General features: G+C 40.9%; 1 protein-coding gene across 2 annotated transcripts in view; it reads left to right on the forward strand.

Annotated features, from left to right (window-relative positions):
- The window catches only part of NRP1 (neuropilin 1), a 160,459-nt gene extending 153,683 nt beyond the window's left edge, over nt 1-6,776 (forward strand). Inside the window, exons 17-18 of one of the 2 annotated variants that reach the window (XM_023218148.2) lie at nt 1,488-1,538; nt 3,901-6,776. In XM_023218148.2, the coding sequence (XP_023073916.1) occupies nt 1,488-1,538; nt 3,901-4,190 (341 nt within the window). In that variant the 3' untranslated portion in view covers nt 4,191-6,776. The remainder of the gene's footprint in view (nt 1-1,487; nt 1,539-3,900) is intronic. The other variant, XM_023218149.2, reaches the window with a different exon arrangement.
- Nucleotides 6,777-21,817: the final 15,041 nt, after the last annotated feature.

Consider the following 21,817-nt stretch of genomic DNA (forward strand, 5'->3'; position numbering starts at 1 on the left):
TATGGGACTTTTTCTTTTTTTTTTTTTTTTGAGACGGAGTCTGGCTCTGTCGCCCAGGCTGGAGTGCAGTGGCCGGATCTCAGCTCACTGCAAGCTCCGCCTCCCGGGTTCCCGCCATTCTCCTGCCTCCGCCTCCCAAGTAGCTGGGACTACAGGCGCCCGCCTCGTCGCCTGGCTAGTTTTTTGTATTCTTTAGTAGAGACGGGGTTTCACTGTATTAGCCAGGATGGTCTCGATCTCCTGACCTCGTGATCCGCCCGTCTCGGCCTCCCAAAGTGCTAGGATTACAGGCTTGAGCCACCGCGCCCGGCCGGGACTTTTTCTTTTCTTGTAATTTGTCCATTTAGCTGTAGTTGCTGCCAGGCATTGTAGTGGGAAAGTCACAACTAGAGCTCCATTAAACCACTTTATTTGTTTATATTGCTACCAATAAAAATATGTGTAAGAAAATTGTACAATGATTCATCAAATATGCATCCTTGAACATCTGGGTGTGGATGCTATGAGATTATCAACTATTTATTAATCTTTCATTCATACATACAACAAATATCTATTAAAGCACCTATGATGTGCTAGACACTGTTGTAAATGCTGGAATATAGCAGTGGACAAAGCACTCAAAAATTCCTGCTGTGTACTTAGTACCACAGGGATACCGGAACTTTACTTCTTCGATAGCTCTTTTATGTATTTATCTATTTTTGTAATACACAGGACACAGTCTCTTCCCTCAAAGAGTTGACATCCTATTCGAGAAGCGGAAGTAATACACACCAAATTTAGGAAGCAGTTTTCTGCAAACTATAGGATGGTCGCCATATGTACAAATCTACTTCAGTAGAGCCTATGTTCACCGGATTTTTCGTCCACATTTCAGATGCCAAAACCATGTCTCTTCCCCCTTCTCTTCTTTTTTTTTTAAATTTGTTGTTGTTATTGTTTTCGCTTTTTTGAGACAGGGTCTCGCTTCCATCACACAGGGTGGAGTGCAGTGGCACCATCATGGCTCACTGTAAACTCCATCTCCTGGGCGCAAGCTCCCCTTCCACCTCAGCCTCCTAAGTAGCTGGGAAGCTAATTTTTTTGTTTTTGTAGAGGGCTCATTGTGTTGTCCAGGCTGGTCCTAAACTCCTAACCTAAAGTTCTCCTGCCTTGGCCTCCCTAAGCGCTGGGATTATAGGCATGAGCCAGCACACCCAGCCCACGCTTGTCTCCTAAAACAACAGACTCTGCTAGCAGCAGTGCTGCCTGGATTTAGATATGGCACCTTAAAGGCAGTGTTGTGACGTCACATCACCAATTTCCTGGTCATTTATTGATCTATTTGGTGGGTTCTGGTTGAACTAAAAAATCCAAAAGGAGCCCAGTAGAGACGTGTGTGTGTGTGTGTGTCTGTGTGTATGTACCTAAAGGTTTGTGTAGTTTGGTGCATTATATTTTGTTGGCAGTTCAAATATCTCTTTCAATTTTGTTTGACTTGTCAGAACCAGCAGACCTGGATAAAAAGAACCCAGAAATTAAAATTGATGAAACAGGTAAATTTGTCTTGCTGACCAATTTAAAAAAAATTTTTTTTACTATGGCTTTCATTGTGTTTATGAAGCAATTTTGTGGAACTCTAATACACCAGAATGTCAAAAAGTTCAAATGAAAAACATCTATGCCCATGGCCCTGGGTTGGTGCTGTGGATCGGATTGTGCCCACAGAGTACCCACTTCCGAGCTGCCCGTAAGACTTGGGGAGCCTCGGTGACGGTTCCTGCTTGTACACACTTGGTTGAGCCTGGGAAGTGTGCTCACCCTGGCCCTTCCCTGCCCAGTCTAGAGGTGGAACATAAAGGATAATCAGCTCAAACACACTGAGTTTATCACTACAAAGACAGAAAACTAGTGAAGACTATTTCCATAGAGTTATTTGAAACCAACCAAAATTATTGTCTCTAGTTGATATCCAGCTAGGATCTTTAAGAGACCAGAGCCCAATTTCTGAGATAATCCATTGTGTTTAATTCATCTTTTTCCATCTTCCTCTGCTGGAACCTTGGTTTTGTGATGACGATGATGATGATAAGAAGGATTTATTGAAGAGCTAGTATGTTCTGAGCACTTTACATACCTGATCTTTTTCTTTTCTTTTCTTTTCTTCTTGAGACAGAGTCTGTCTCTGTTACCCAGGCTTGGAGTGCAGTGGTGTGATCTCAGCTCACTGCAGCCTCCACCTGCCAGGTTCAAGCAATTTTCCTACCTCAACCTTCCAAGCAGACTACAGGCCCACACCACCATGCCCAACTTATTTTTGTGTCTTTTGTAAGATGGAGTTTGACCATGTTGCCCAGGCTGGTCTCGAATTCCTTAGCTTAAGCGATTCCCTGACCTCAGCCTCCCAAAGTGCTGGGATTACAGGCATGAGCCACTGTACCCATCCTACATACCTTACCTTATTTAATCCTCACAGCAGCTCTAGGGGTTGTATTTATCCCCATTCTACAGATAGTGAGACTGAAACTTAAGTAGCATAGCTAATTGGGTGGCAGGCTCACACTTTAGCCTGATGAACTATAAATGTGTGTTTTTGTTGAACGCTGCTTGGTGATCAAATGCAAGACCTTTGATCAGAGTTAGGCCTTGCCTGGTATAACTCTATTCCCAGAAGTTTCCACATCTCCCAGCCAGCATTGTGGGCTGTTGGACACTTGCTCCAGCATCACTGACAGCTGCTGTGGGTAGTGCTGCACCCTGATCATCAATGCACATCAGCATCTGTTGCCGTTAGAAATGGGATCCTACTCTATGGCCAGTCATGGACTTCATAGAGACAAATAAATATGGCACCATGCTGTTAGTAATATGAACACATTACCAAGTCCACACAGAGATATAAACTTTATTAGAGGTTGTTTCAAAACAATATTTCATCAAGGGAGAGAATATTAATATGTCCCAAGGCTTGTTTTCTCTTGATTAGGGACTTGCATCTCATATTTTTAGTTTTCTTTGATTGGAATCTTTGTTGATCAGAACACCATTAAGTAAACCCCAGGCACATTGTGCGTTAACATTTTCATCCCGTTTCTAGTACCAGGTAATTAGGCTCAAAGCTGCCATGTTAACAATTTCTCCCATTCCACTCTAAAGAAAACAAGTCCCCAGTGGCTGAGCTGCAGAGCAGTGCAACTGTCTCCAGTTAAACTACCAGGGCTGCAAAGATGCTGATTATTAGTAAATGTCTTCTGTTTGGCATGACAGACACGGTTTTCTCAATTTGAGCCACACTCTGTTTACATGTCAGCAGCAAGCATTCTCTTGTTCTAAAAAAATCACTCCTTCTTTACTGAAACTACTGTAGACTTTGGGCAAAATTTGTTTGACTTGAAGATTTCCCATATGGGAGAACAAACACATGCATAAACCATGCCAGATCCTGGAAGCAGCACCACGTAGAAGGGCAGCCATGAAGGTTTTTCTCGTGACTGTTTTGGGATTAGGTACATGCACTGGGAATGGTAAAATCCCCTTGCTAGACTAATGTGTGACTAAGCATTTTGCAAAACTTAATGACCACATGTCTAGCCAAGGACTGTAAACACAGATTACAATCTAGGACAGATGGGGCAGCATGAAATCTGAATTAGATGAACATGGAACCTCCCCGTTTATCCAGAACAGGTTGTTTCCACGTGCTAAGCAGTCTGGCAGAAGCCCCAGTGCCCACTCCCCACTACCACCTCCCACTCCCCACTACCACCTCCCACACTTCTCTTCCCAGCAATGAGTCAGACATGACAGGCAAAACTGGGGTGTGCAATTTGCTCCTGTTTCGTTTCTTTCTATTTTTCTGTCTGCTTTCATCTGGTCCGTTGGCAGTGCTCACAGAGACAATATTGTTATTTTCCATAGGGAGCACACCAGGATACGAAGGTGAAGGAGAAGGTGACAAGAACATCTCCAGGAAGCCAGGCAATGTGTTGAAGACCTTAGACCCCATCCTCATCACCATCATAGCCATGAGTGCCCTGGGGGTCCTCCTGGGGGCTGTGTGTGGGGTCGTGCTGTACTGTGCCTGTTGGCATAATGGGATGTCAGAAAGAAACTTGTCTGCCCTGGAGAACTATAACTTTGAACTTGTGGATGGTGTGAAGTTGAAAAAAGACAAACTGAATACACAGAGTACTTATTCGGAGGCATGAAGGCGGACAGAGATGAAAAGACAGTCAGAGGATGGAAGCGGAAGGACAGGAGTGAGCTGGGGAGCTGTTGATCTTTCACTACACAGGCTGGGAAGTGTGTTGATGACCACTGAGCCAGGCTTTTCTCAGGAGCTTCAATGAGTATGGCCGACAGACGTGGACAAGGAGCTGTGTTCACCATCGGACTCATGTACAGTCAGCTTTTTTCCTGTTGGTTTCATTTGAATAATCAGATGCTGGTGTTGAGACCAAGTATGGTTGCATAATCATTCATTTCGACCCCTCCTGCCCCCCCCCCCCCCCCCCCCCCCCCCACTTATGGATTCTTTTTGGAAACTGTGCAAAATCCAAGATGCTGGCACCAAGCGTATTCCGTGTGGCCCTTTGGATGGACATGCTACCTGAAACCCAGTGCCCAGAATATACTAGAATCACCGCATATCAGTGGACTCCTGAAGTTGTACTTGTGTATAATTGCCCGCATCGTGCATAGGCAAAGAAGGATTAGGCTGTTTTCTTTTTAAAGTACTGTAGCCTCAGTACCAGTATAGTGCATCAGCTCTGTTTACGAAGCAATACTGTCCGGTTTTCTTGCTGTTTTTCCAGTGTTGTACTAAACCTCGTGCTTGTGAACTCCATACAGAAAACGGTGCCATCCCTGAACACGGCTGGCCACTGGGTGTACTGCTGACAACTGCAACAACAAAAACACAAATCCTTGGCACTGGCTAGTCTATGTCCTCTCAAGTGCCTTTTTGTTTGTACTGGTTCATTGTGTTACATTAACGACCCACTCTCTTTCTTGCTGGTGAAAGCCCTACTCTTTAATCAAACCCTAGTGGCCCACTGACTAAGAAGAAAGTTTATTTTCGTGTGAGACGTCAGCCCCTCCGGGCAGGCAAGGGCTCTGAAGATTTGGCAACGTGGCTTAATTGTTCTGCTTTTTCTGTAGTTCAATTTCATGTCTCTTGACCCTTTTGTATAAAGCTGCAATATTCTCTCTTGTTGTTCTTTCATATGGAATGTATTTTCAAATGTAAACTCTTTTCTCTTTCTCTCTCCTATCTCTCTGTCTTTTTTTCCTCTCTTAAAATTGGAGGATTTGCCGTTGTCCAGAAAAGAAACTTGCAGCTTTAACCTGCTGGGAATGGCAAACGATTTTACTAGACTTTATGTTTAAAAATAAATAAATAAGGGAAATTCCTAACTTTGCCCTCCAAAGTCTAACTTTGGTTTTCTTGTTAGCTGGTTAAAGTGACAGTATCTTTTTTCCTTATCTATTCTATTCAAAATGACCTCTGATAGAAATGTTGGCATTTAGTAGAAATAGTGGTAAGTTGAGGAAAGAAATAATACAAATTGGCTTTCAAGTGAGACCCAAAGGAAGAACTGGATAAAATCTTCCAAATATCCAAAAGCATGAGATTTTTCTATCCAAATATGCAAAAATGACCCAAGAGAACCTTCCTGTTTTGCTACTGAGTCAGATAAGGGAATTAGAAGGAATAACAGTTAATTTAAGAATTAAACTATAAATCCTGATGCCTGGGAGTCAAGTATTTTAAGATAAGAGGGGGGAAAATATAAAGTCAAAACAAATGGTTTACAAAATTCATAACAGCAGCCTTGAAAAAATAGACTTAAATGAATGCTTCTAGAAATTTCCACCAGCTCACAAAAAATAAGCCTGCCTTAGGGCTGGCAACACCTAAGCCTCTCACAGCAGAGGGAAGCAAATATCTTACCAGGCAGCCTATGAATTAATCCAAAGAAGCTTTGGTGGTTTTTGGTGCATTTTTATCATGCCATGTTGGACATGAGATTTTTTAGATCTTCCTCCCTTCCCTCATTGCTAGATGTCTCACTCAAAGACATTTGTTGGGAGTCACATTTGCATCATAGATGAGACAGTCCATTCATCTTAGTTAAATTGGATTGAGAATGCCTTTTGTTTCCAGGAAAGTATTGATCACCATGAAAGAAGAATAGTTTTTTGTCCCCAGAGGCATTCATTTAGTTGATATAATCCTACCAGAAGGAAAGCACTAAGAAAGACTTGTTTTTTGCTTTTAAAGGCAACAGACTTAAAGTTGTCCTCAACCAAGGAAAAATGATACTGCAACTTTAAAATTTAAAGTATCTTGCACTGATAAATATATTTAAAAATTATATGTTTATAAAGTTATTAATTTGTAAAGGCAGTGTTACAAAATGTTCAGTTTATATTGTTTTAGATTGTTTTGTAATTTTTAAAGGTGTAAAATAACATATTTTTTCTTTATGGAAATCTATAAAACTTTCTGTAGTAAAATGTTTTCATTTTACTGGTATATTATTGCTTCATGTTTTGTACCATCAAAAGATTTTGTGCAGATTTTTTTTACAGAAATTATTATTTTCTATGACAATATGACACTTGTAAATTGTTGTTTCAAAATGAACAGCGAAGCCTTAACTTTAAATGACATTTGTATTCTCAGACACTGAGTAGCATAAAAACCACATAGAACTGAACTGTAACTTAAATTCCAAACTATGACTACTACATTCCAAAGAAACAGTTGAATTAAACATTTTCATAAAATATCCCACACCTGATGGCTTTTATTATATTAGCACTGTTCTAGTTAAAGAAGTTGGTGACATGCCACTATCCAATAACTTTCAAGATTTTTTAAAGTTCTCTTTTTAAAAATATTCTGATAAGGAGAGAAGATTAAGAAGACATTTTCCGAAAGTAGAATCTCAACTTAAATTGGACCCTGTCATGATAAGGAATACAGAATTTGACGTTAGGAATGGAAATGTTTAAATCCTAAATGTGTGTCAAATGTTCTGTATTTCATTTGGTAAAGTTTCTTTTATCATATTCACTCATAACTTGGTAAGTTTTGTTCTTGTAGAAAATAGTAATGAGCCTGGCAGTATTTATTCATGCACCCATGCTACATTTAGGTAATGGGAAAAGTTGTGTAGGACATTACAACTGGCTGTTTGGTAATTCTTAGGAAAGTTTTTATTCCATCTGGAACCAGAATAATAGGAAAAATAATAACAACAACAAAGACAACAGAAGTGTCCAGTTAAAGGGGCCCTTTTTACAACAAAACTGGCCTAGCTTAATTTCTACTACTCACAGACCAATAAGTCTTTCTCCACTACCATCCTCTGACTGTAGGAAAACTAATTCCTGGAAGCACAGGAACTCCCTGAGGAGTGGGCTGCTTTGGACAGCCAGGCTCCATCAATCAATATTTCCTTCACTTCCTGCTTTTCTCTGGATGCTTATGCCTTTTTGCATTTTCCAAGATTAACCGAGAATAGAAAATTTTCCCTAATGCATGGGTTTCTAGGTGTCTCCACTCACAGAAAAGAGTCAGAGAGAATCACTTTACTAAAGTTACATTCTACCTAAATTCATGGATGTTTCCAGAAAAATATGATGACTTTCAAGGAGTCTATTAGAATTAATCCACACATACTTTCTGAAAAATGCTAAGGGCCATGCACTAATATTATCTCTGTTTCATTGTTTGAGAAGAAGTTCAACATGAATACTTTTCACTCTTATCCCTAGTTAGAGGCTAAGCTAGGCTTTTCATACTAGGTTTAACAAGCTAAATCGCTGTATAATACTTGCCAGATTCAGGACTGAAACATTTAACTTAAAGCATAAAAATGATTTACAGTTCTGTCTCCTTTCTTCCCTCATAACTTATTAATTGCCACTTGGGCTGAATTGGGCTGTATTTCTATGCAAATCAAATCAGCATTCCATAATGCTTCTGCTTCCCAATGGTAATTATAACTGCTTGTATTGCATTAAAAAATAGCTTTGCCAAGAATTAGCTCTATTTCCCTAAACTATATCCACTAAGGGATCTTAAGCAGAATTTCAACTTGGGGATTGAGAAACCTAGATGAAGGGACTGTCACACTGAGTAGAACTTAACACCAAGAAGCATGGAAGACAACGATGAGAACTGACTTTTTCTCCACAACGTTCCAAAGAAACATTGAAAGATGATTCAGAGGAAAACATCATATTATCACATGCATGCCAGAAAGGTCCTAGGAGCTGATCCTATCATTTTAGGAAAGAGTATGGGGATTGTCTATGGTGATGGCATCACACTGCTATTTGTTGAAACTCTAGCTGTTTTCACAGCTGCTTTGTGAAAGGTAAGTAAGGAAAGTTTTGTGATTATTCATTCCACTTTATAAATGGGGAATCCAAAGTTCAGAGAGGTTGAGTGATGAGTCCAGGATGTATCTGGTCTCCTCTCTCCTCCATTCCTCCCACCGTTCCACAGTTCTGCATTAACTTGGGAGAGGTTCACACGGGACCTGGCTGCCCAAAATGTGTCCCAAGAGGCAGCAATAGCAGCGGCATCACTGGAAGCCTATTAGAAATGCAGAGTCTGGGGCTGTGCCCCAGACCTGCTGAGTCATTTTAACAAGATCCCCAGACCACCTGTCATCACATTCAGGTTTAAGAAGTCCCAACGTGGCCTGTCGCCACCTGAGCTAGGTGTGTGAAAGTTTGCATTGCTTCAGATGGGGTGTCTGAACACAAAGCACTTTTCAGAAGTATCTAAACACAATGCAGCCTGTAATAACACTGGTAAATTTAAAATCTCACTTAACCCAGAAGTGCTTTGTGGTCATTCTGCCTGATTACTTGTGAGGGGCCTAAAAGTGGGCTTTTCTGATAGAGAAGAGAGGCTGCTGATATGGTAATTTGCTGGATTAAAAACTTTAAAGGTGTGGCAGAAGCATAGCAAATGCTCTTTTCCTTATCACAGTGCAGTCAGTGGAGAAAGGGGAATGCACACCAATATGTGAATACCCAATTCCTTCTACTCAAAAGACGTCGCCTTACATAGCACACATGGCTTAATACCTTCCAAAGATATTAAATTCCTGAATAGTAAAACTAGATGGAACTCTATTTAATCTTTCTTATTAAAGAAAATATCAGATAATAGAGCTTTGTTGTCAATAGTGGCTCCCGAGAGAGGGTTTTTCTATGCGGAAAGATTGTCTCATCTCCACATCTAAATGGAATTGTCCTGTAATGATGCAGGCGTTCACAAGTGTATAATATTCATAGCCAATAATCTAATTTTATCACTGCCCTGTAAATGGACTTGGAAAGTCGCTTGCTCTGGCAGAATGTTGCGCTGGAAATGGACTCGCTGTCCTGGAAGGGGCTTCTGAGTCTTTCCTTTGTGCAGCTTGGACAAGACAATGACTCACTCGGATGGAAAGCAGGTCTCTGTTCCTCATAATGCTCCTTTCAGTGATCTGGGCATCTCTGCCCCGTCATTTCTGACAGCCAATTCCACACCCTTTCCTTAAGGCCTTGTTATCATTTTTTCAGATAGATGATGCTGGCAGTGCTCATGATTTTGATGTTATCCTGCCAGGAAATCATTCCATCACCTATCAGGATTATCATTGCTCTAATTTTGTCCAACTTCTGAAATTTTTCAATGCTGATTAAATTGCTCCTTGACTTTGTATATCTGATATATTCAAAGCAGACTCAATTATTATGCTCTGATCTTTTGCAATTCTGCTGGAATTCAAGCCCTCCAACTATAAGAAACTTATTTTTAGAGTCTTAAATATGATTTCTCTTGGGTCAACTTTTAATTTTATTTATATTTAAGTCACCCAAATTCTCGTTACTTGTAAAAAGAAATACTCTTTCTGTCATGCAAATAACAAATTCTCCCTTCTATTTAATTTTATGTACATATTAGAAAGTTTGGCTGGCTGGAGAGGTCCAAGCAGTGGCAACAGGGTGATCTCTCCCATGTACCCTAACACACAGAGTTAACTACAGTAGATATTTATGTTCCAACTACCCAGGAAGCATATTGTCAAATCCACTCTGCATAAATATCTTAACTCCTTAATATCATAACCACTACAATTTCCTAAAGGTTTGCTGTGTACCAGACTTTGCTAGATACCTCAATTAATCCTTCAAGCTACCTTGTGATTTGGGAATATAAAAATAGGTTCAGAGAGGCTAAGAAAAGTAACTAATGTCACACAGCTAGTTGGTAAGGTGCATTTGCAAGATTCAAACCCAGGTCTGTCTAACACGAAGCTTACAATCCTAATAGTTGCCCTATGCTGCTTCCTCAGTGTAAAGACATAGTTTTGTCACTGCATGTCAGTTGATACAGAAATGCTCTGCAGTGTGTTAAGCTACGATCTCCCTTTACTATTAGGCCTGGTATTAGTCAGCTTGTGTTAGGCTATAAGGTAAGAAATAAACTCCCAAATATTAGTGGATTAACCTATAAAAGTGTATTTGTTGCTCACACAAATTATACCATGAGTCTGGTGGCTCTGCAGGGCAGCCCTCTTCCACGCAGTGATTCAAGGATCCAGGCTGGTTACCTCTTACTGCCATACTAACCAGAACATGTGGCTTGTAGTCTCTGTGCAAGAGAGAACTAGAAAGATGCTTACTGTCTCAGATGCTTCAGCCTAGAGTTGACACAGACCCTACCACATTTCAAGGGCTCTGAGAAAAGTGGTGGAGCACTTGTATATTCAGTGAGCTGTTGGCATCTCTGTCACAGCTTTCTTTTTTTTTTCTTTTAATGAGAATGGGTCTTGCTATGTTGCCCAGCCTGGTCTCAAACTCCTGGGCTTAAGCAATCCCCGCTCCTTGGCCTCCCAAAGTGCTGGGATTGCAGGTATGACCCACTGTGCCCAGCCTCTGCCACAACTTTCAAGGGCGAAGCCACACTTCTGCCATAGAAGGGTAGATGAGATCATTCACTATGCTTGTCATGTAGGGAAGTGAGGTTCTTCTCCAACTGGAAACCAACCATAATTTAGGTGGAGCAGTCAAACAAGATGTCAAATGAGATGAGATGGCTCATGTCAAAGATGAGCCTCCTGAGTGTGGGACTGTGAGGGGCATCCTCCATATGGAAGCAGGTCAGGAGACAAGAAGTGAGGAATCTGCAGTAAGAGTCTTTAGAATTATTTAAGCCCTTTGGGTTCAAAGAAAAAGGCTCTTAGGAGGCACCATGTGAAATGAGACAGGTTCTGAGTCCCGGGAGCCAACATTTATACTTCTCATGTGTGCTCATGTATTTCCACTTGAGTTTCCCTTCATATTAAGTCATTTAGTATTCAGTAACTTCAGTAATATGCAGTGATTTTAAAGTCACCATGCATCTCAGCTTTCCAAAGGAGAGAGGAAGGGTTTGTATTTATATTTGGGCCAAAACCCAAGGAAGGAAGTCAAACAATATCTGAGGCCCAATATCCACAATATTTGTGAATATTCCCATCCACAGGACTTCCTGTCTCCACTCCCTATTTTATTTCTTTCCCTAAAATTTATCACCTGTTAGTACAATATATACTCTACTGACTTATTTTATTATCTATCTACACTGTTAAACACAGATTCCATGAGGGCACTGATTGTCATCCATTTAGTTTAGTGCAATGTCTACAACACATGGAATAAATAGTACCTGGTACATGGGAGATGTTAAATCAATATTTGTCAAATAGTGGAACCATGGTTTGAAACCAGCCTAGGTAATATAGCAAGACGTCACTCTACAAAAAAATTTTTTAAGTTAGCCAGGTGTGGTAGTGTGTACCTGTAGTCTCAGCTAATTGGAAGACTGAGGTGGGAGGATCACTTAAGCCCAGGAGTTCAAGGCTGCGTGAGTCATGATTACACTACAGCACTCCAACCTGGTGACAGAGCAAAACGCTATCTTAAGGAAAAAGAAAGAAAGAAAGAAAGAAAGAAAGAAAGAAAGAAAGAAAGAAATCAGACATCAGGAGACTTTTAAAGGTGGGTGCAGGAGATTCTCCTTTTTCAGCAAGAACTTGGAGGATTACAGTCTCCAAATTTTCACATTTTTTCTTAAAAGAAATTTCTTTCACACCCTGCTTGTTCTGGAATTACTCTGTACCAGGATGACACCTCCTCCACTACTTATCTCTTCCACAGAGACAAGCGGTCCTCCTGCCTAAATTTCTTCTTTTCTTATCTCTACCCATCCTCACCACACAAAACTTATTGAGTGCAAAATCACTCATGGCTTCATCACAGCTCCTCTCCCGGCAACTGGGGGAAGACCAACTTTGTGGATATTGTGTTGAACATGGCATAAAAGGTTAGCTCTGTGGGATGCCAGCATTAAGGATAGATTTTAGAAACACAACCAGGCCACCTGCAGGATCAGTTAGGGAGGCAGACAGCTTCGTGAGTGGCATTATTTGGGGATTACTGAAAGGTCTCCAAACACCTAGCTCTGAGCCTGCTTCTCATTCAAAAAGACAGATTAAGCATAAACTACTACTTTCTCTACCCTCATGATTTTATTTTATATATAAAAACAATACTTTAAACATAATAAATGTGTAATGAAGCTTAAAAAATAAATAAGTACAATAGCAGAATGGAAACAAAAAAAATACAGGCAGAAAACGAACGAGTAAGATAAGACTATGAAACTTTTGAGTTAATAGCTCAAACAGTAAACTAAAACTACATCCTCTACAGGCAAGAAAGAAAATTAAGCAGACAGGTCTGGGTGCAGTAGCTTAAGCCTGTAATCCCAGCACTTTGGGAGGCCCAGGTGGGCAGATTCCTTGAGTCTAGGAGTTAGAGACCGGCCTAGGCAACATGGTGAGACCCTGTCTTTATTAAAAATACAAAAAAAGGCCGGGCACGGTGGCTCACGCCTGTAATCCCAGCACTTTGGGAGGCCAAGGTGGGTGGATCACGACGTCAGGAGATCGAGACCATCCTGGCTAACACGGTGAAAACCCGTCTCTACTAAAAATACAAAAAAAAATTAGCCAGGCATGGTGGCAGGCACCTGTAGTCCCAGTTACTCGGGAGGCTGAGGCAGGAGAATAGCAGCAACCCGGGAGGCAGAGCTTGCAGTGAGCAGAGACCACTGCACTCCAGCCTGGGCAACAGAGCAAGACTCTGTCTCAAAAAGAAAAAAAAAGCCAGGTGTGGTGGAGTGCAGCTCCACTCCCAGCTTCCCAGGAGGCCGAAGCAGAAGAATCACTTGAACCTGGGAGGTAGAGTTTGCAGTGAGCTGAGACAGAGCAAGACTCCATCTCAATAATAATAATAACAATAAAGGAAAGTAAGTGACAGGGAGATAGAGAATGCTTAAAGACAGGTTACAAATGATAAAAGAGAAAAATATTGAAAAACAGAAATTGGGGCGAAAAAAACCCTGCAACACAAAAATTTTCCTCTACTAACTATGAAAATGAGACTACAATAGCAAAACCCAGCAAAAATAATCACCTAAAGCAATCGAAACAGGTAATGGCTACAATCAATTTCAACGCACTTTCAAGCCTAAAATTCAAGAAACAGAAAACTCTTGAGTAGGCAGGGAAGTGCCACACGGCCTGGCTTCTCACCTGATTCTGTCCCTCTGAGGGACACATAGAGCTGAGTCAAAGAAATCCCGAGTCCGGCCAGGCTTGGTGGCTCAAGCCTGTAATCCCAGCACTTTGGGAGGCCGAGATGGGCCGATTACGAGGTCAGGAGATCGAGACCATCCTGGCTAACATGGTGAAACCCCATCTCTACTAAAAAATACAAAAAACTAGCCAGGCGAGGTGGCGGGCACCTGTAGTCCCAGCTACCTGGGAGGCTGAGGCAGGAGAATGGCGAGAACCCGGGAGGCAGAGCTTGCAGTGAGCTGAGATCCGGCCACTGCACTCCAGCCTGGGTGACAGAGCGAGACTCCGCCTCAAAAAAAAAAAAAGAAAAGAAAAGAAATCCCGAGTCCTTCTTGACAGTCAGCACCAAATCTTGAGTTACTCTGACTGAAAGCATGCCCTTAACCTTATCCTTTTCCTTTCCTGACTTAGGAGAGATGGAAGACTACTGGGAAAAACTGGTGGGACCTCGGGGGAGGCAGGCACCATAAAGCTCTGTCTGAACTGGGGAAGCCCTCTGAAGTCCAGGGGTTTCCTCACCCTGAGAATGAGCTACACCCCACCATTAGGTGAGGGGTAACCTGGTGATGCAGAGCCGTCTGGTTCTCTGATTTCTTCCTTTAATAATTGCATCCCGTGGCCCGGCACAGTGGCTCATGCCTGTAAATTCCAGCACTTTGGGAAGCCAAGGTGAGAGCTCAGGGTTGGGCCAGGAGGTCAAGGCTGCAAGGAGCTATGATCACACCACTGCATGCCAGCCTGGGCGACAGAGTGAGACCTTGTCTCTACAAACAAACAAACTACATCTATACACACACACACACACACACACACACATATATACACACACACACACATATATATATACACACATCCTAAACTTTCACCTGCACAAATGGCTGCCTAGAACAAAGACTACGTTTCCCAATCCCCTAGGCGCTATGTGACCATGTGATTATGTTTTAACCAATCATGTGGGAGAAATGATGCTTGAACTCCCATTCCTGTCTCTAAAAAGTGAGATCATGCCTTTTCCTCCCCCTTTTTCCTTCTGCACTGAATAACTGTGGATGTGTCAGTAGGAGCTGAGCATCATTGTAATGTATAGAAAGTTTAACAGACAACCAAATAGAGGAATTTGAGATTCCTGACATCACAGAACTGCCTGGTACCGCTTCTGTGCTACCAACCTGGGCTGTTTTATATTCAGTTACAGAGGAGAAATATAAACTTCTCTGTCATTAAATCATTGTTTTGTCCTTTGTAGCTAAACCAGTATCACATCTAAGACCTGATTAGATATCAAATTTAGGACACTTAATAAAACCTTAGAAAACTGAGCCCAGATAGTCTAACAAAGACTGAGCACCAACCACGATGATCTCATCTCCTTCCTTTCTTGTTTTCTCACACAGTAAGTCAGATATGGTGGGATGAGAGTCAAGAATGACCCACTCCGAATCGGAGCAAAGAGAAAGTCCAGGCAGAGTTATTTAAGAGTACATAAGACTGTTAAAAAAGCATCTTGGCACCAGGCAAACAACGGCAAACACAAAAACATCTTTAAAAAAACAAATAACATAATCTAGTAGAAAACATAAATCAAGAAACAGGAATTTACTGATAATTGCTTGATGCTACATATAGAACATGAATATAATAAACAAAAACTTAGAATCAGATAATAAAATAACAGGATATGACAAAAATAGGGCTCACAAACAAAACAAATATGAGGAACAAAATAGCATTATTAGGTCGGGCACAGTGGCTTATGCCTATAATCCCAGCACTTTGGGAAGCCGAAGCGGGTGGATCACCTGAAGTCAGGAGTTCGAGACCAATCTGGTCAACACGGTGAAACCCCATCTTTACTAAAAATACAAAAAAAAAAAAAATTAGTTGGGCGTGGTGCTGTGCACCTGTAATCCTAGCTACTTGGGAGACTGAGGCAAGAGAATCACTTGAACCCAGGAGACGGAGGTTGCAGTGAACTGAGATCATGCCATTGCACTCCAGCCTGGGCAAAAAGAGTGAAACTATGTTAAAAAAAAAAAAAAAAAAAAATAGCATTATTATAGATTTAATAATTAACAGGCAAAATACTGCTTAAAATAGAATTACTGACATAAGAGGAGGGATTTCAAGATAATTATAACTGAAGACAAAAAATATATTAGAGCAATTATATTATTACAAAGGGAAGAAAAAAAGGCAATCTAACATAAAGATACTTTGTGTCCCTAAGTTAAAGAACCTACCTAAGGAAAGACAATATACTGAGAGATGTGATACAAAAATATTGTCATGAAATAAAGGTGATACTTAATCTGCTGATTGAAAAGAATATTGTGTTTCAGGAAAATGTGCCATAGCGTATTCAGCACTGAGCTATATGCCAGTTAGGCTGTTGAGCTCTAAGAACATTGAACCAAAGAATGTTTCAGACATCCAAGCAATTAAAACAAATTACTAAGAAAGAAGGGGAAAAAAATCAGTCCATCCTCACTCTTGCCTAGAGTAACATACAAGAGTCCATCCAAAACAGTGGAGCAAAATCTACAAAATTCCAAAGAAAAGAAAGTATGATACCAAGAAAACTCTGCTAATCTAGGATGTTACTCAACAAGAAAGGTAATAGGCAGACATTCTTTTTTTAAAATGTCAAGGAGTACAGAATTCTTTAGATGCTATTGAAAGAGCTATTGTCAAATTCAGATGATCCAGATATAAATTAAAAACAAGGAAGGCTGAGGATGCAGAAAGGGGTAAAAGGATGACTATTAAGCTATGTGAGAATCAAATTTACACTACAGAATGTGAATGCTATAAATCTGAATAATGTAAAAATCCTAGTGTATTTCAAATAAACATGTATCGGTCAGGATGCGAGAAGAATGAAGCCAAAGGAGGTGAGATTTCTGGCATTCTCTTTCCAATGCCCTCTTCTTTAAGAGCAGGAATTCAGCTTATATTATCTTAAAGTGAAACAACTGTTTGTTTTTCCAATAACTCTAAGATCTGAAAATGTATCCTAACTCCTTTGTTGAGCATGAAGTGGTCTTTCAGTAAGTAATAATACTAAGAGTAAAGAATCATTTTTGCAGTTCAACATTTCTTTCATTTCAATTTAGTGTTTTGCTATGAACTTTCAGTAAAATTAAATTGGATAATCTTCATTAAAATTGCATCTATAGTCCTGGCGCGGTGGTACTCACCTGTAATCCCTGCACTTTGGGAGGTGAGGCAGGCAGGTCACTTGAGCCCAGGAGTTCGAGACCAGCCTGGGCAACATGGCAAAACCCTCAACTCTATAAAGCATACAAAAAAGAAAAGAGCCAGGCATGGTGGCATGTGCCTGTAGTCCTGACTACCCAGGAGGCTGAGGTGGGAGAATCACCTAAGCCCAGGAGTTCCAGGTTGCAGGGAGCTGTGATCCCATCACTGCATTGCAGCATAGGCGTCAGAGTGACACCCTGTCTCAAAAAATAAAAAATCAATAAATAAATCAGGTATCTATAATAAAATCCCATTTATATAAATGTATCCAGCCAGGGGCGGTGGCTCAGGCCTGTAATCCCAGCACTTTGGGAAGCCGAGGTGGGCAGATCACGAGGTCAGGAGTTCAAGACCAGCCTGGCCAACATAGTGGAACCCCATCTCTACTAAAAATACAAAAAATTAGCTGGGTGTGATGGCAGGCACCTGTATTCCCAGCTACTCAGGAGACTGAGGCAGGAGAATGGTTTGAACCCGGGAGGTGGAGGTTGCAGTGAGACGAGGTTGTGCCATTGAACTCCAGCCTGGGTGACAGAGTGAGACTCCATCTCAATAAATAAATAAATAAATAAATAAATAAATAAATAAATAAATAAATAACTATCCATGCACTCATCCATTTATCAATTTAAAGTATACCTTTAAATTACTGTTTTAATAGTAGGAATATTGATGAATGTTGATTTTTACCTTTTTCTGTACTTTTAAAAACTTACAGTAACATAAGAAAGAAACTGGTATCAGACTGATTAAAAAAAAAAAAAAAAAAAAAAACAGAAGTGCCAAGGCAATTTTTTGAGGAGTATTGTGTGCCTGCTTTATTATATATTTTTCCTTTTCCCCTTATTTTAAGCAGGCAGTCAGCTTTGTAATTCCTTGCCTCCAGCATTTTTGCTAGATGACAAGCAGCTGAAGTCAACTTTGTAAAAACATAACTCCATTGAAAAATTAATGTTAAGTATCTCACAGCGAGTGAGGAGAGAAGAATGATTTGGGAGGCAAAGAACAACGGGACTGAAATTCACTCAGAATGAAAATGGAAGGAAGGTCTCTGGTTTCCCTATGTCCCCATGGCAGCACCTAAGAACAGGAGTGAGCTCCACTGATGTACGCCTCCCCATCAGCCTCAAACTCCTCATGCCCTGGGAGTGGAAAAATAAGAGAATTTTAAGACAAAATTCAAAGTTATATTTATTACTTTCTAAATAAATAAACTTTATTTTAAAAATAACTAAAATCACTTTCCTACGTTTCATTTCCATGTGTCAGCTATTCTGTTAAGGCATTTGCATTACAAAGAAGGAACTGCATTCACTGAGCAAAACGTTGGCAGGAACAGGTATATCTCATTATCCTTTCCCACTCATTACCACTGAAAGAGAGTGTGGCTGTTAGAGGAGGAAATGTCATGCCAGGAAGACACACCGGAAAGGGAGGAGCCCAGGAGCAGGCTGTTGTATGTTACCCCAGCCAGGAAGAGAAATCAACTCTGGAGTTAAGGAAACCTAGAAACCTAGAGAAAGTATCAAGAAAAGAAGGAGGCTCCACAAACCGAAAGGAGACATGAAAACCAAAAACAAATTGCCTGTTTACTCACTCCTGAAACAGGTCCCACTAGGAAGATGAATTTTTTGAACCAATAAGTTGTCAATCCACAATCAGATTACACAGCAAGGCAAGTGTCAGAATGTCCTGGCCAAAAGTAGAGGCTCAGTGAGTTGAGGAATTGATGAGGGGTGAGTAATTGGAAAATGGCATACTAGAGAGTATAAGGCACCAGGAAGCAGGGTCTAGATGGTTATTTTTGGCTGACCAACACTATGGATCCGTGTCTGTCACAAGAAAGCAACAGCTGCTCATAAACAAACCCAAATGTGAGGAGCACTTGAGGACAGGAGTTTGAGACCAGCCTGGGCAACATGGTGAGAGCCTATCTCTGCAAAAAGTTTTTTATTAGCCAGAGCCAGTTGCAGAGGCTCCCACGTGTAATCCCAGTACTTTGGGAAGTTGAGGCAAGAGGGTCACTTGAGCCTAGGATTGCAAGACTAGCCTGGGCAACATGGGAAAACTGATTCTCTACAAAAAATATGAAAATTAGCCTGGTGTGGTGGCACACACTAGTAGTCCCAGCTACTTGGAAGGCTGAGGCAGGAGGATGGCTTGAACCCAGGAATTCCAGGCTGCAGTAAGCTATGATCTCACCACTGTACTCCAGCCTGAGTAACAGAGCAAGACGCTGTCTCAGAAAAGGAAAAAGGAAAACCAAAAAACAACACCCAAATGCTAAGAGCCTCAATAACATCTCTGTTTTAGAAACTCCCCTCAAAGCAATTCACTCTAGAAAAGAAATATTTGCATCAGTAAGTCAGGCTCAAGCCTATCTTTCTCTGTTAAGGGTCCAGAAATGTCACACTTACTCTCTCTTGGTATATACCTGATAGCCTCTGGCTGGCTGACTCTTTAGGTTCTCTTGCAAGTCAAAAGAGGGTATTACTCAGTCAACCTCACTGCATGATTCTCAGCATCATTGTCAAATCCCTGGCAGCATTTTGGGCTTTCAAGGTCATCTTGATAGTGGCATTATTTGTACCATCACCTGACAACGGTAGCCCACGAAGTCATTTTGATCTATAACCCCTGCTTGTAAGCTCCTGCATTTACATGCATTTTGGCTTAAGGGAATATATGATAGGCAAAGCACTTTTCAGTGAAGCACCTTAGAAAAGGAGTTTTTCAAAAAGAAATATTCTTATTAAGTCCAATTTTCCCATCATGCTCTGAGTTCCCTTTGAAGTCAATGGAAGCCCTCCTTGGTAGTGGCACAGCCTGAGCAGTGATGCGTCAATGTGAAACTTGTCTGCTTATCTCCAGAGCCATTCCTCGGTCCCCAGGGTACAGGGGGATGCAGCGAACATTTTAAAAATACGGATCCACAAATTGACATCTGCAAGTGCAAAGTATTCTTGTTACGAAATCGCAAGGTAAAGTGCAACTCCTAATGCACAACAGCCAATTTTTCAGGCTGTGTTACAGTCACTTGAGGCTGTTACTTTGAGCTCCAGGGAGCACACTCCACAAAGCACATGTCACACATTACCATTAAGCCCCTCTAACCCAATCTTGGCAGGAAGCTGGACAGAAACGGTAAGTGAAAAAAAGCTCCAAACACAATGATCTATTATTTAAATGAACTAGAGTGCTATAGATCATGAAAGACAAGCTATTCCATTTCCCTTCTGAATTAAAAGGTCTCTAGATGAAGTAAAACAATGCAAAATGTTAATATTTGTGTAGTGACACTTCAGTGGATTCAGCCACTTCTCACATCTAGTTAGTCATGGGAATCTTGAATGATCTGCATTGTACAAACCTTATTTCTAAGTCCATTCACTTCTTTTTGAGCAGTGTAGATAAACATCTTTATTATAACTCTTCATAACTCACGCTAACTTGCAAGCCAACCCTCATTATTCTTAATATATTCATATTCATATTTCCTCATACAAAAGGAGGATGGAAACCAGAAATGTATCAAGATAATTTACTGTGGGCCCATTCTTTGCCTTTGTTCTGATCAGTAATATTTCAAGATATCATTTGTTAGAGCGGAAAGGACAATGACTTTGGCCTCCGGAGGCCTTGGTATTTATCTAATTCCTCCTTTCTCTCCTTTCTTTCTTCCTTCTTTCCTTCTTTCTTTTTTTCCTTCTATTCTTCTTCCATTCCCCTATATATATTCATTAACTGCCTATCTGCACAAGATGTTACATGACATAAAAAGGGATGTGAGATCTAGATTAGGCCCTCAAGTAATTTGTAGATTTGTGTGGGAAATATGAGTGACAGGAAGAAGAAGCTATAACATGGGCTTTGAAACTTAGCAGCCCTTTATGTAAATAACCAATTTAATTGTTCAGTCTTCATGCCATTTTGTTCAAGTTACTTAATTTTATTGAGTTTTGGTGAATGCATCAATAAAAATGAAGATAATACCATGGGAACCAAAAACTGATTGTGAAAACTAAATTGACAATATGTCTAAAACACTCAGAAAGGTACACAATAATTTTTCCTTAAAATATTGTAGACATGGCTGGGTGCAGCAGGTCATGCCTGTAATCCCAGTGCTTTGGGAGACCAAGGCAGATGGATCACCTGAAGTCAGGAATTCGAGACCAGCCTGGCCAACATGGTGAAACCCTGTCTCTACTAAAAATACAAAAATTTGCTGATCGTGGTGGCATATGCCTGTAATCCCAGCTACTCAGGAGGCTGAGGCAAGAGAATCTCTTGAACCCAGGAGATGGAGGTTGTGGTGAGCCGAGATCGCACCACTGCACTCCAGCCTGGGTGACAGAGTGAGACTCCGTCTCAAAAAAAAATAAATAAAAATAAATAAAAATCTAGACTTGAAGTCAGAAGAGCTGGGTTCCAGTCAGGCACAGTGACTCACACCTGTAATCTCAGTGATTTAGGATGCCAAAGAAGAAGGATCTCTTGAGGCCAAGAGTTCAAGACCAGCCTGGGGAACATAGTGAGACCTTGTCTCGCAAAAATGTAAAAAGATTAGCCAGGGGTGATGGTGTGTGTCTGTGGTCCCAGCTACTCTGGAGTAGTTCACGGTGCAGTGAGCTATGATGGTGCTGCTGCACTCAAGCCTGGGCAACAGAGCAAGACTCTGTCTAAATAAATAAATAAATAAATAAATAAATAAATAAATAAATAAATAAATAAGCTGGGTACAAATTCTGACTCTGCTACAGGTACAACATTGGAGGAGTCATGTAACTTCTGCAGGTCTTAAAATCTCCCTCAAATAAAGACAGAATTGAATTAGCCTATTATGAACACCTCCTTCATGTCTAAAAAGTACTTTCATC

Source organism: Piliocolobus tephrosceles, chromosome 9 (assembly GCF_002776525.5).
Source record: "Piliocolobus tephrosceles isolate RC106 chromosome 9, ASM277652v3, whole genome shotgun sequence".
NCBI lineage: Eukaryota > Metazoa > Chordata > Mammalia > Primates > Cercopithecidae > Piliocolobus > Piliocolobus tephrosceles.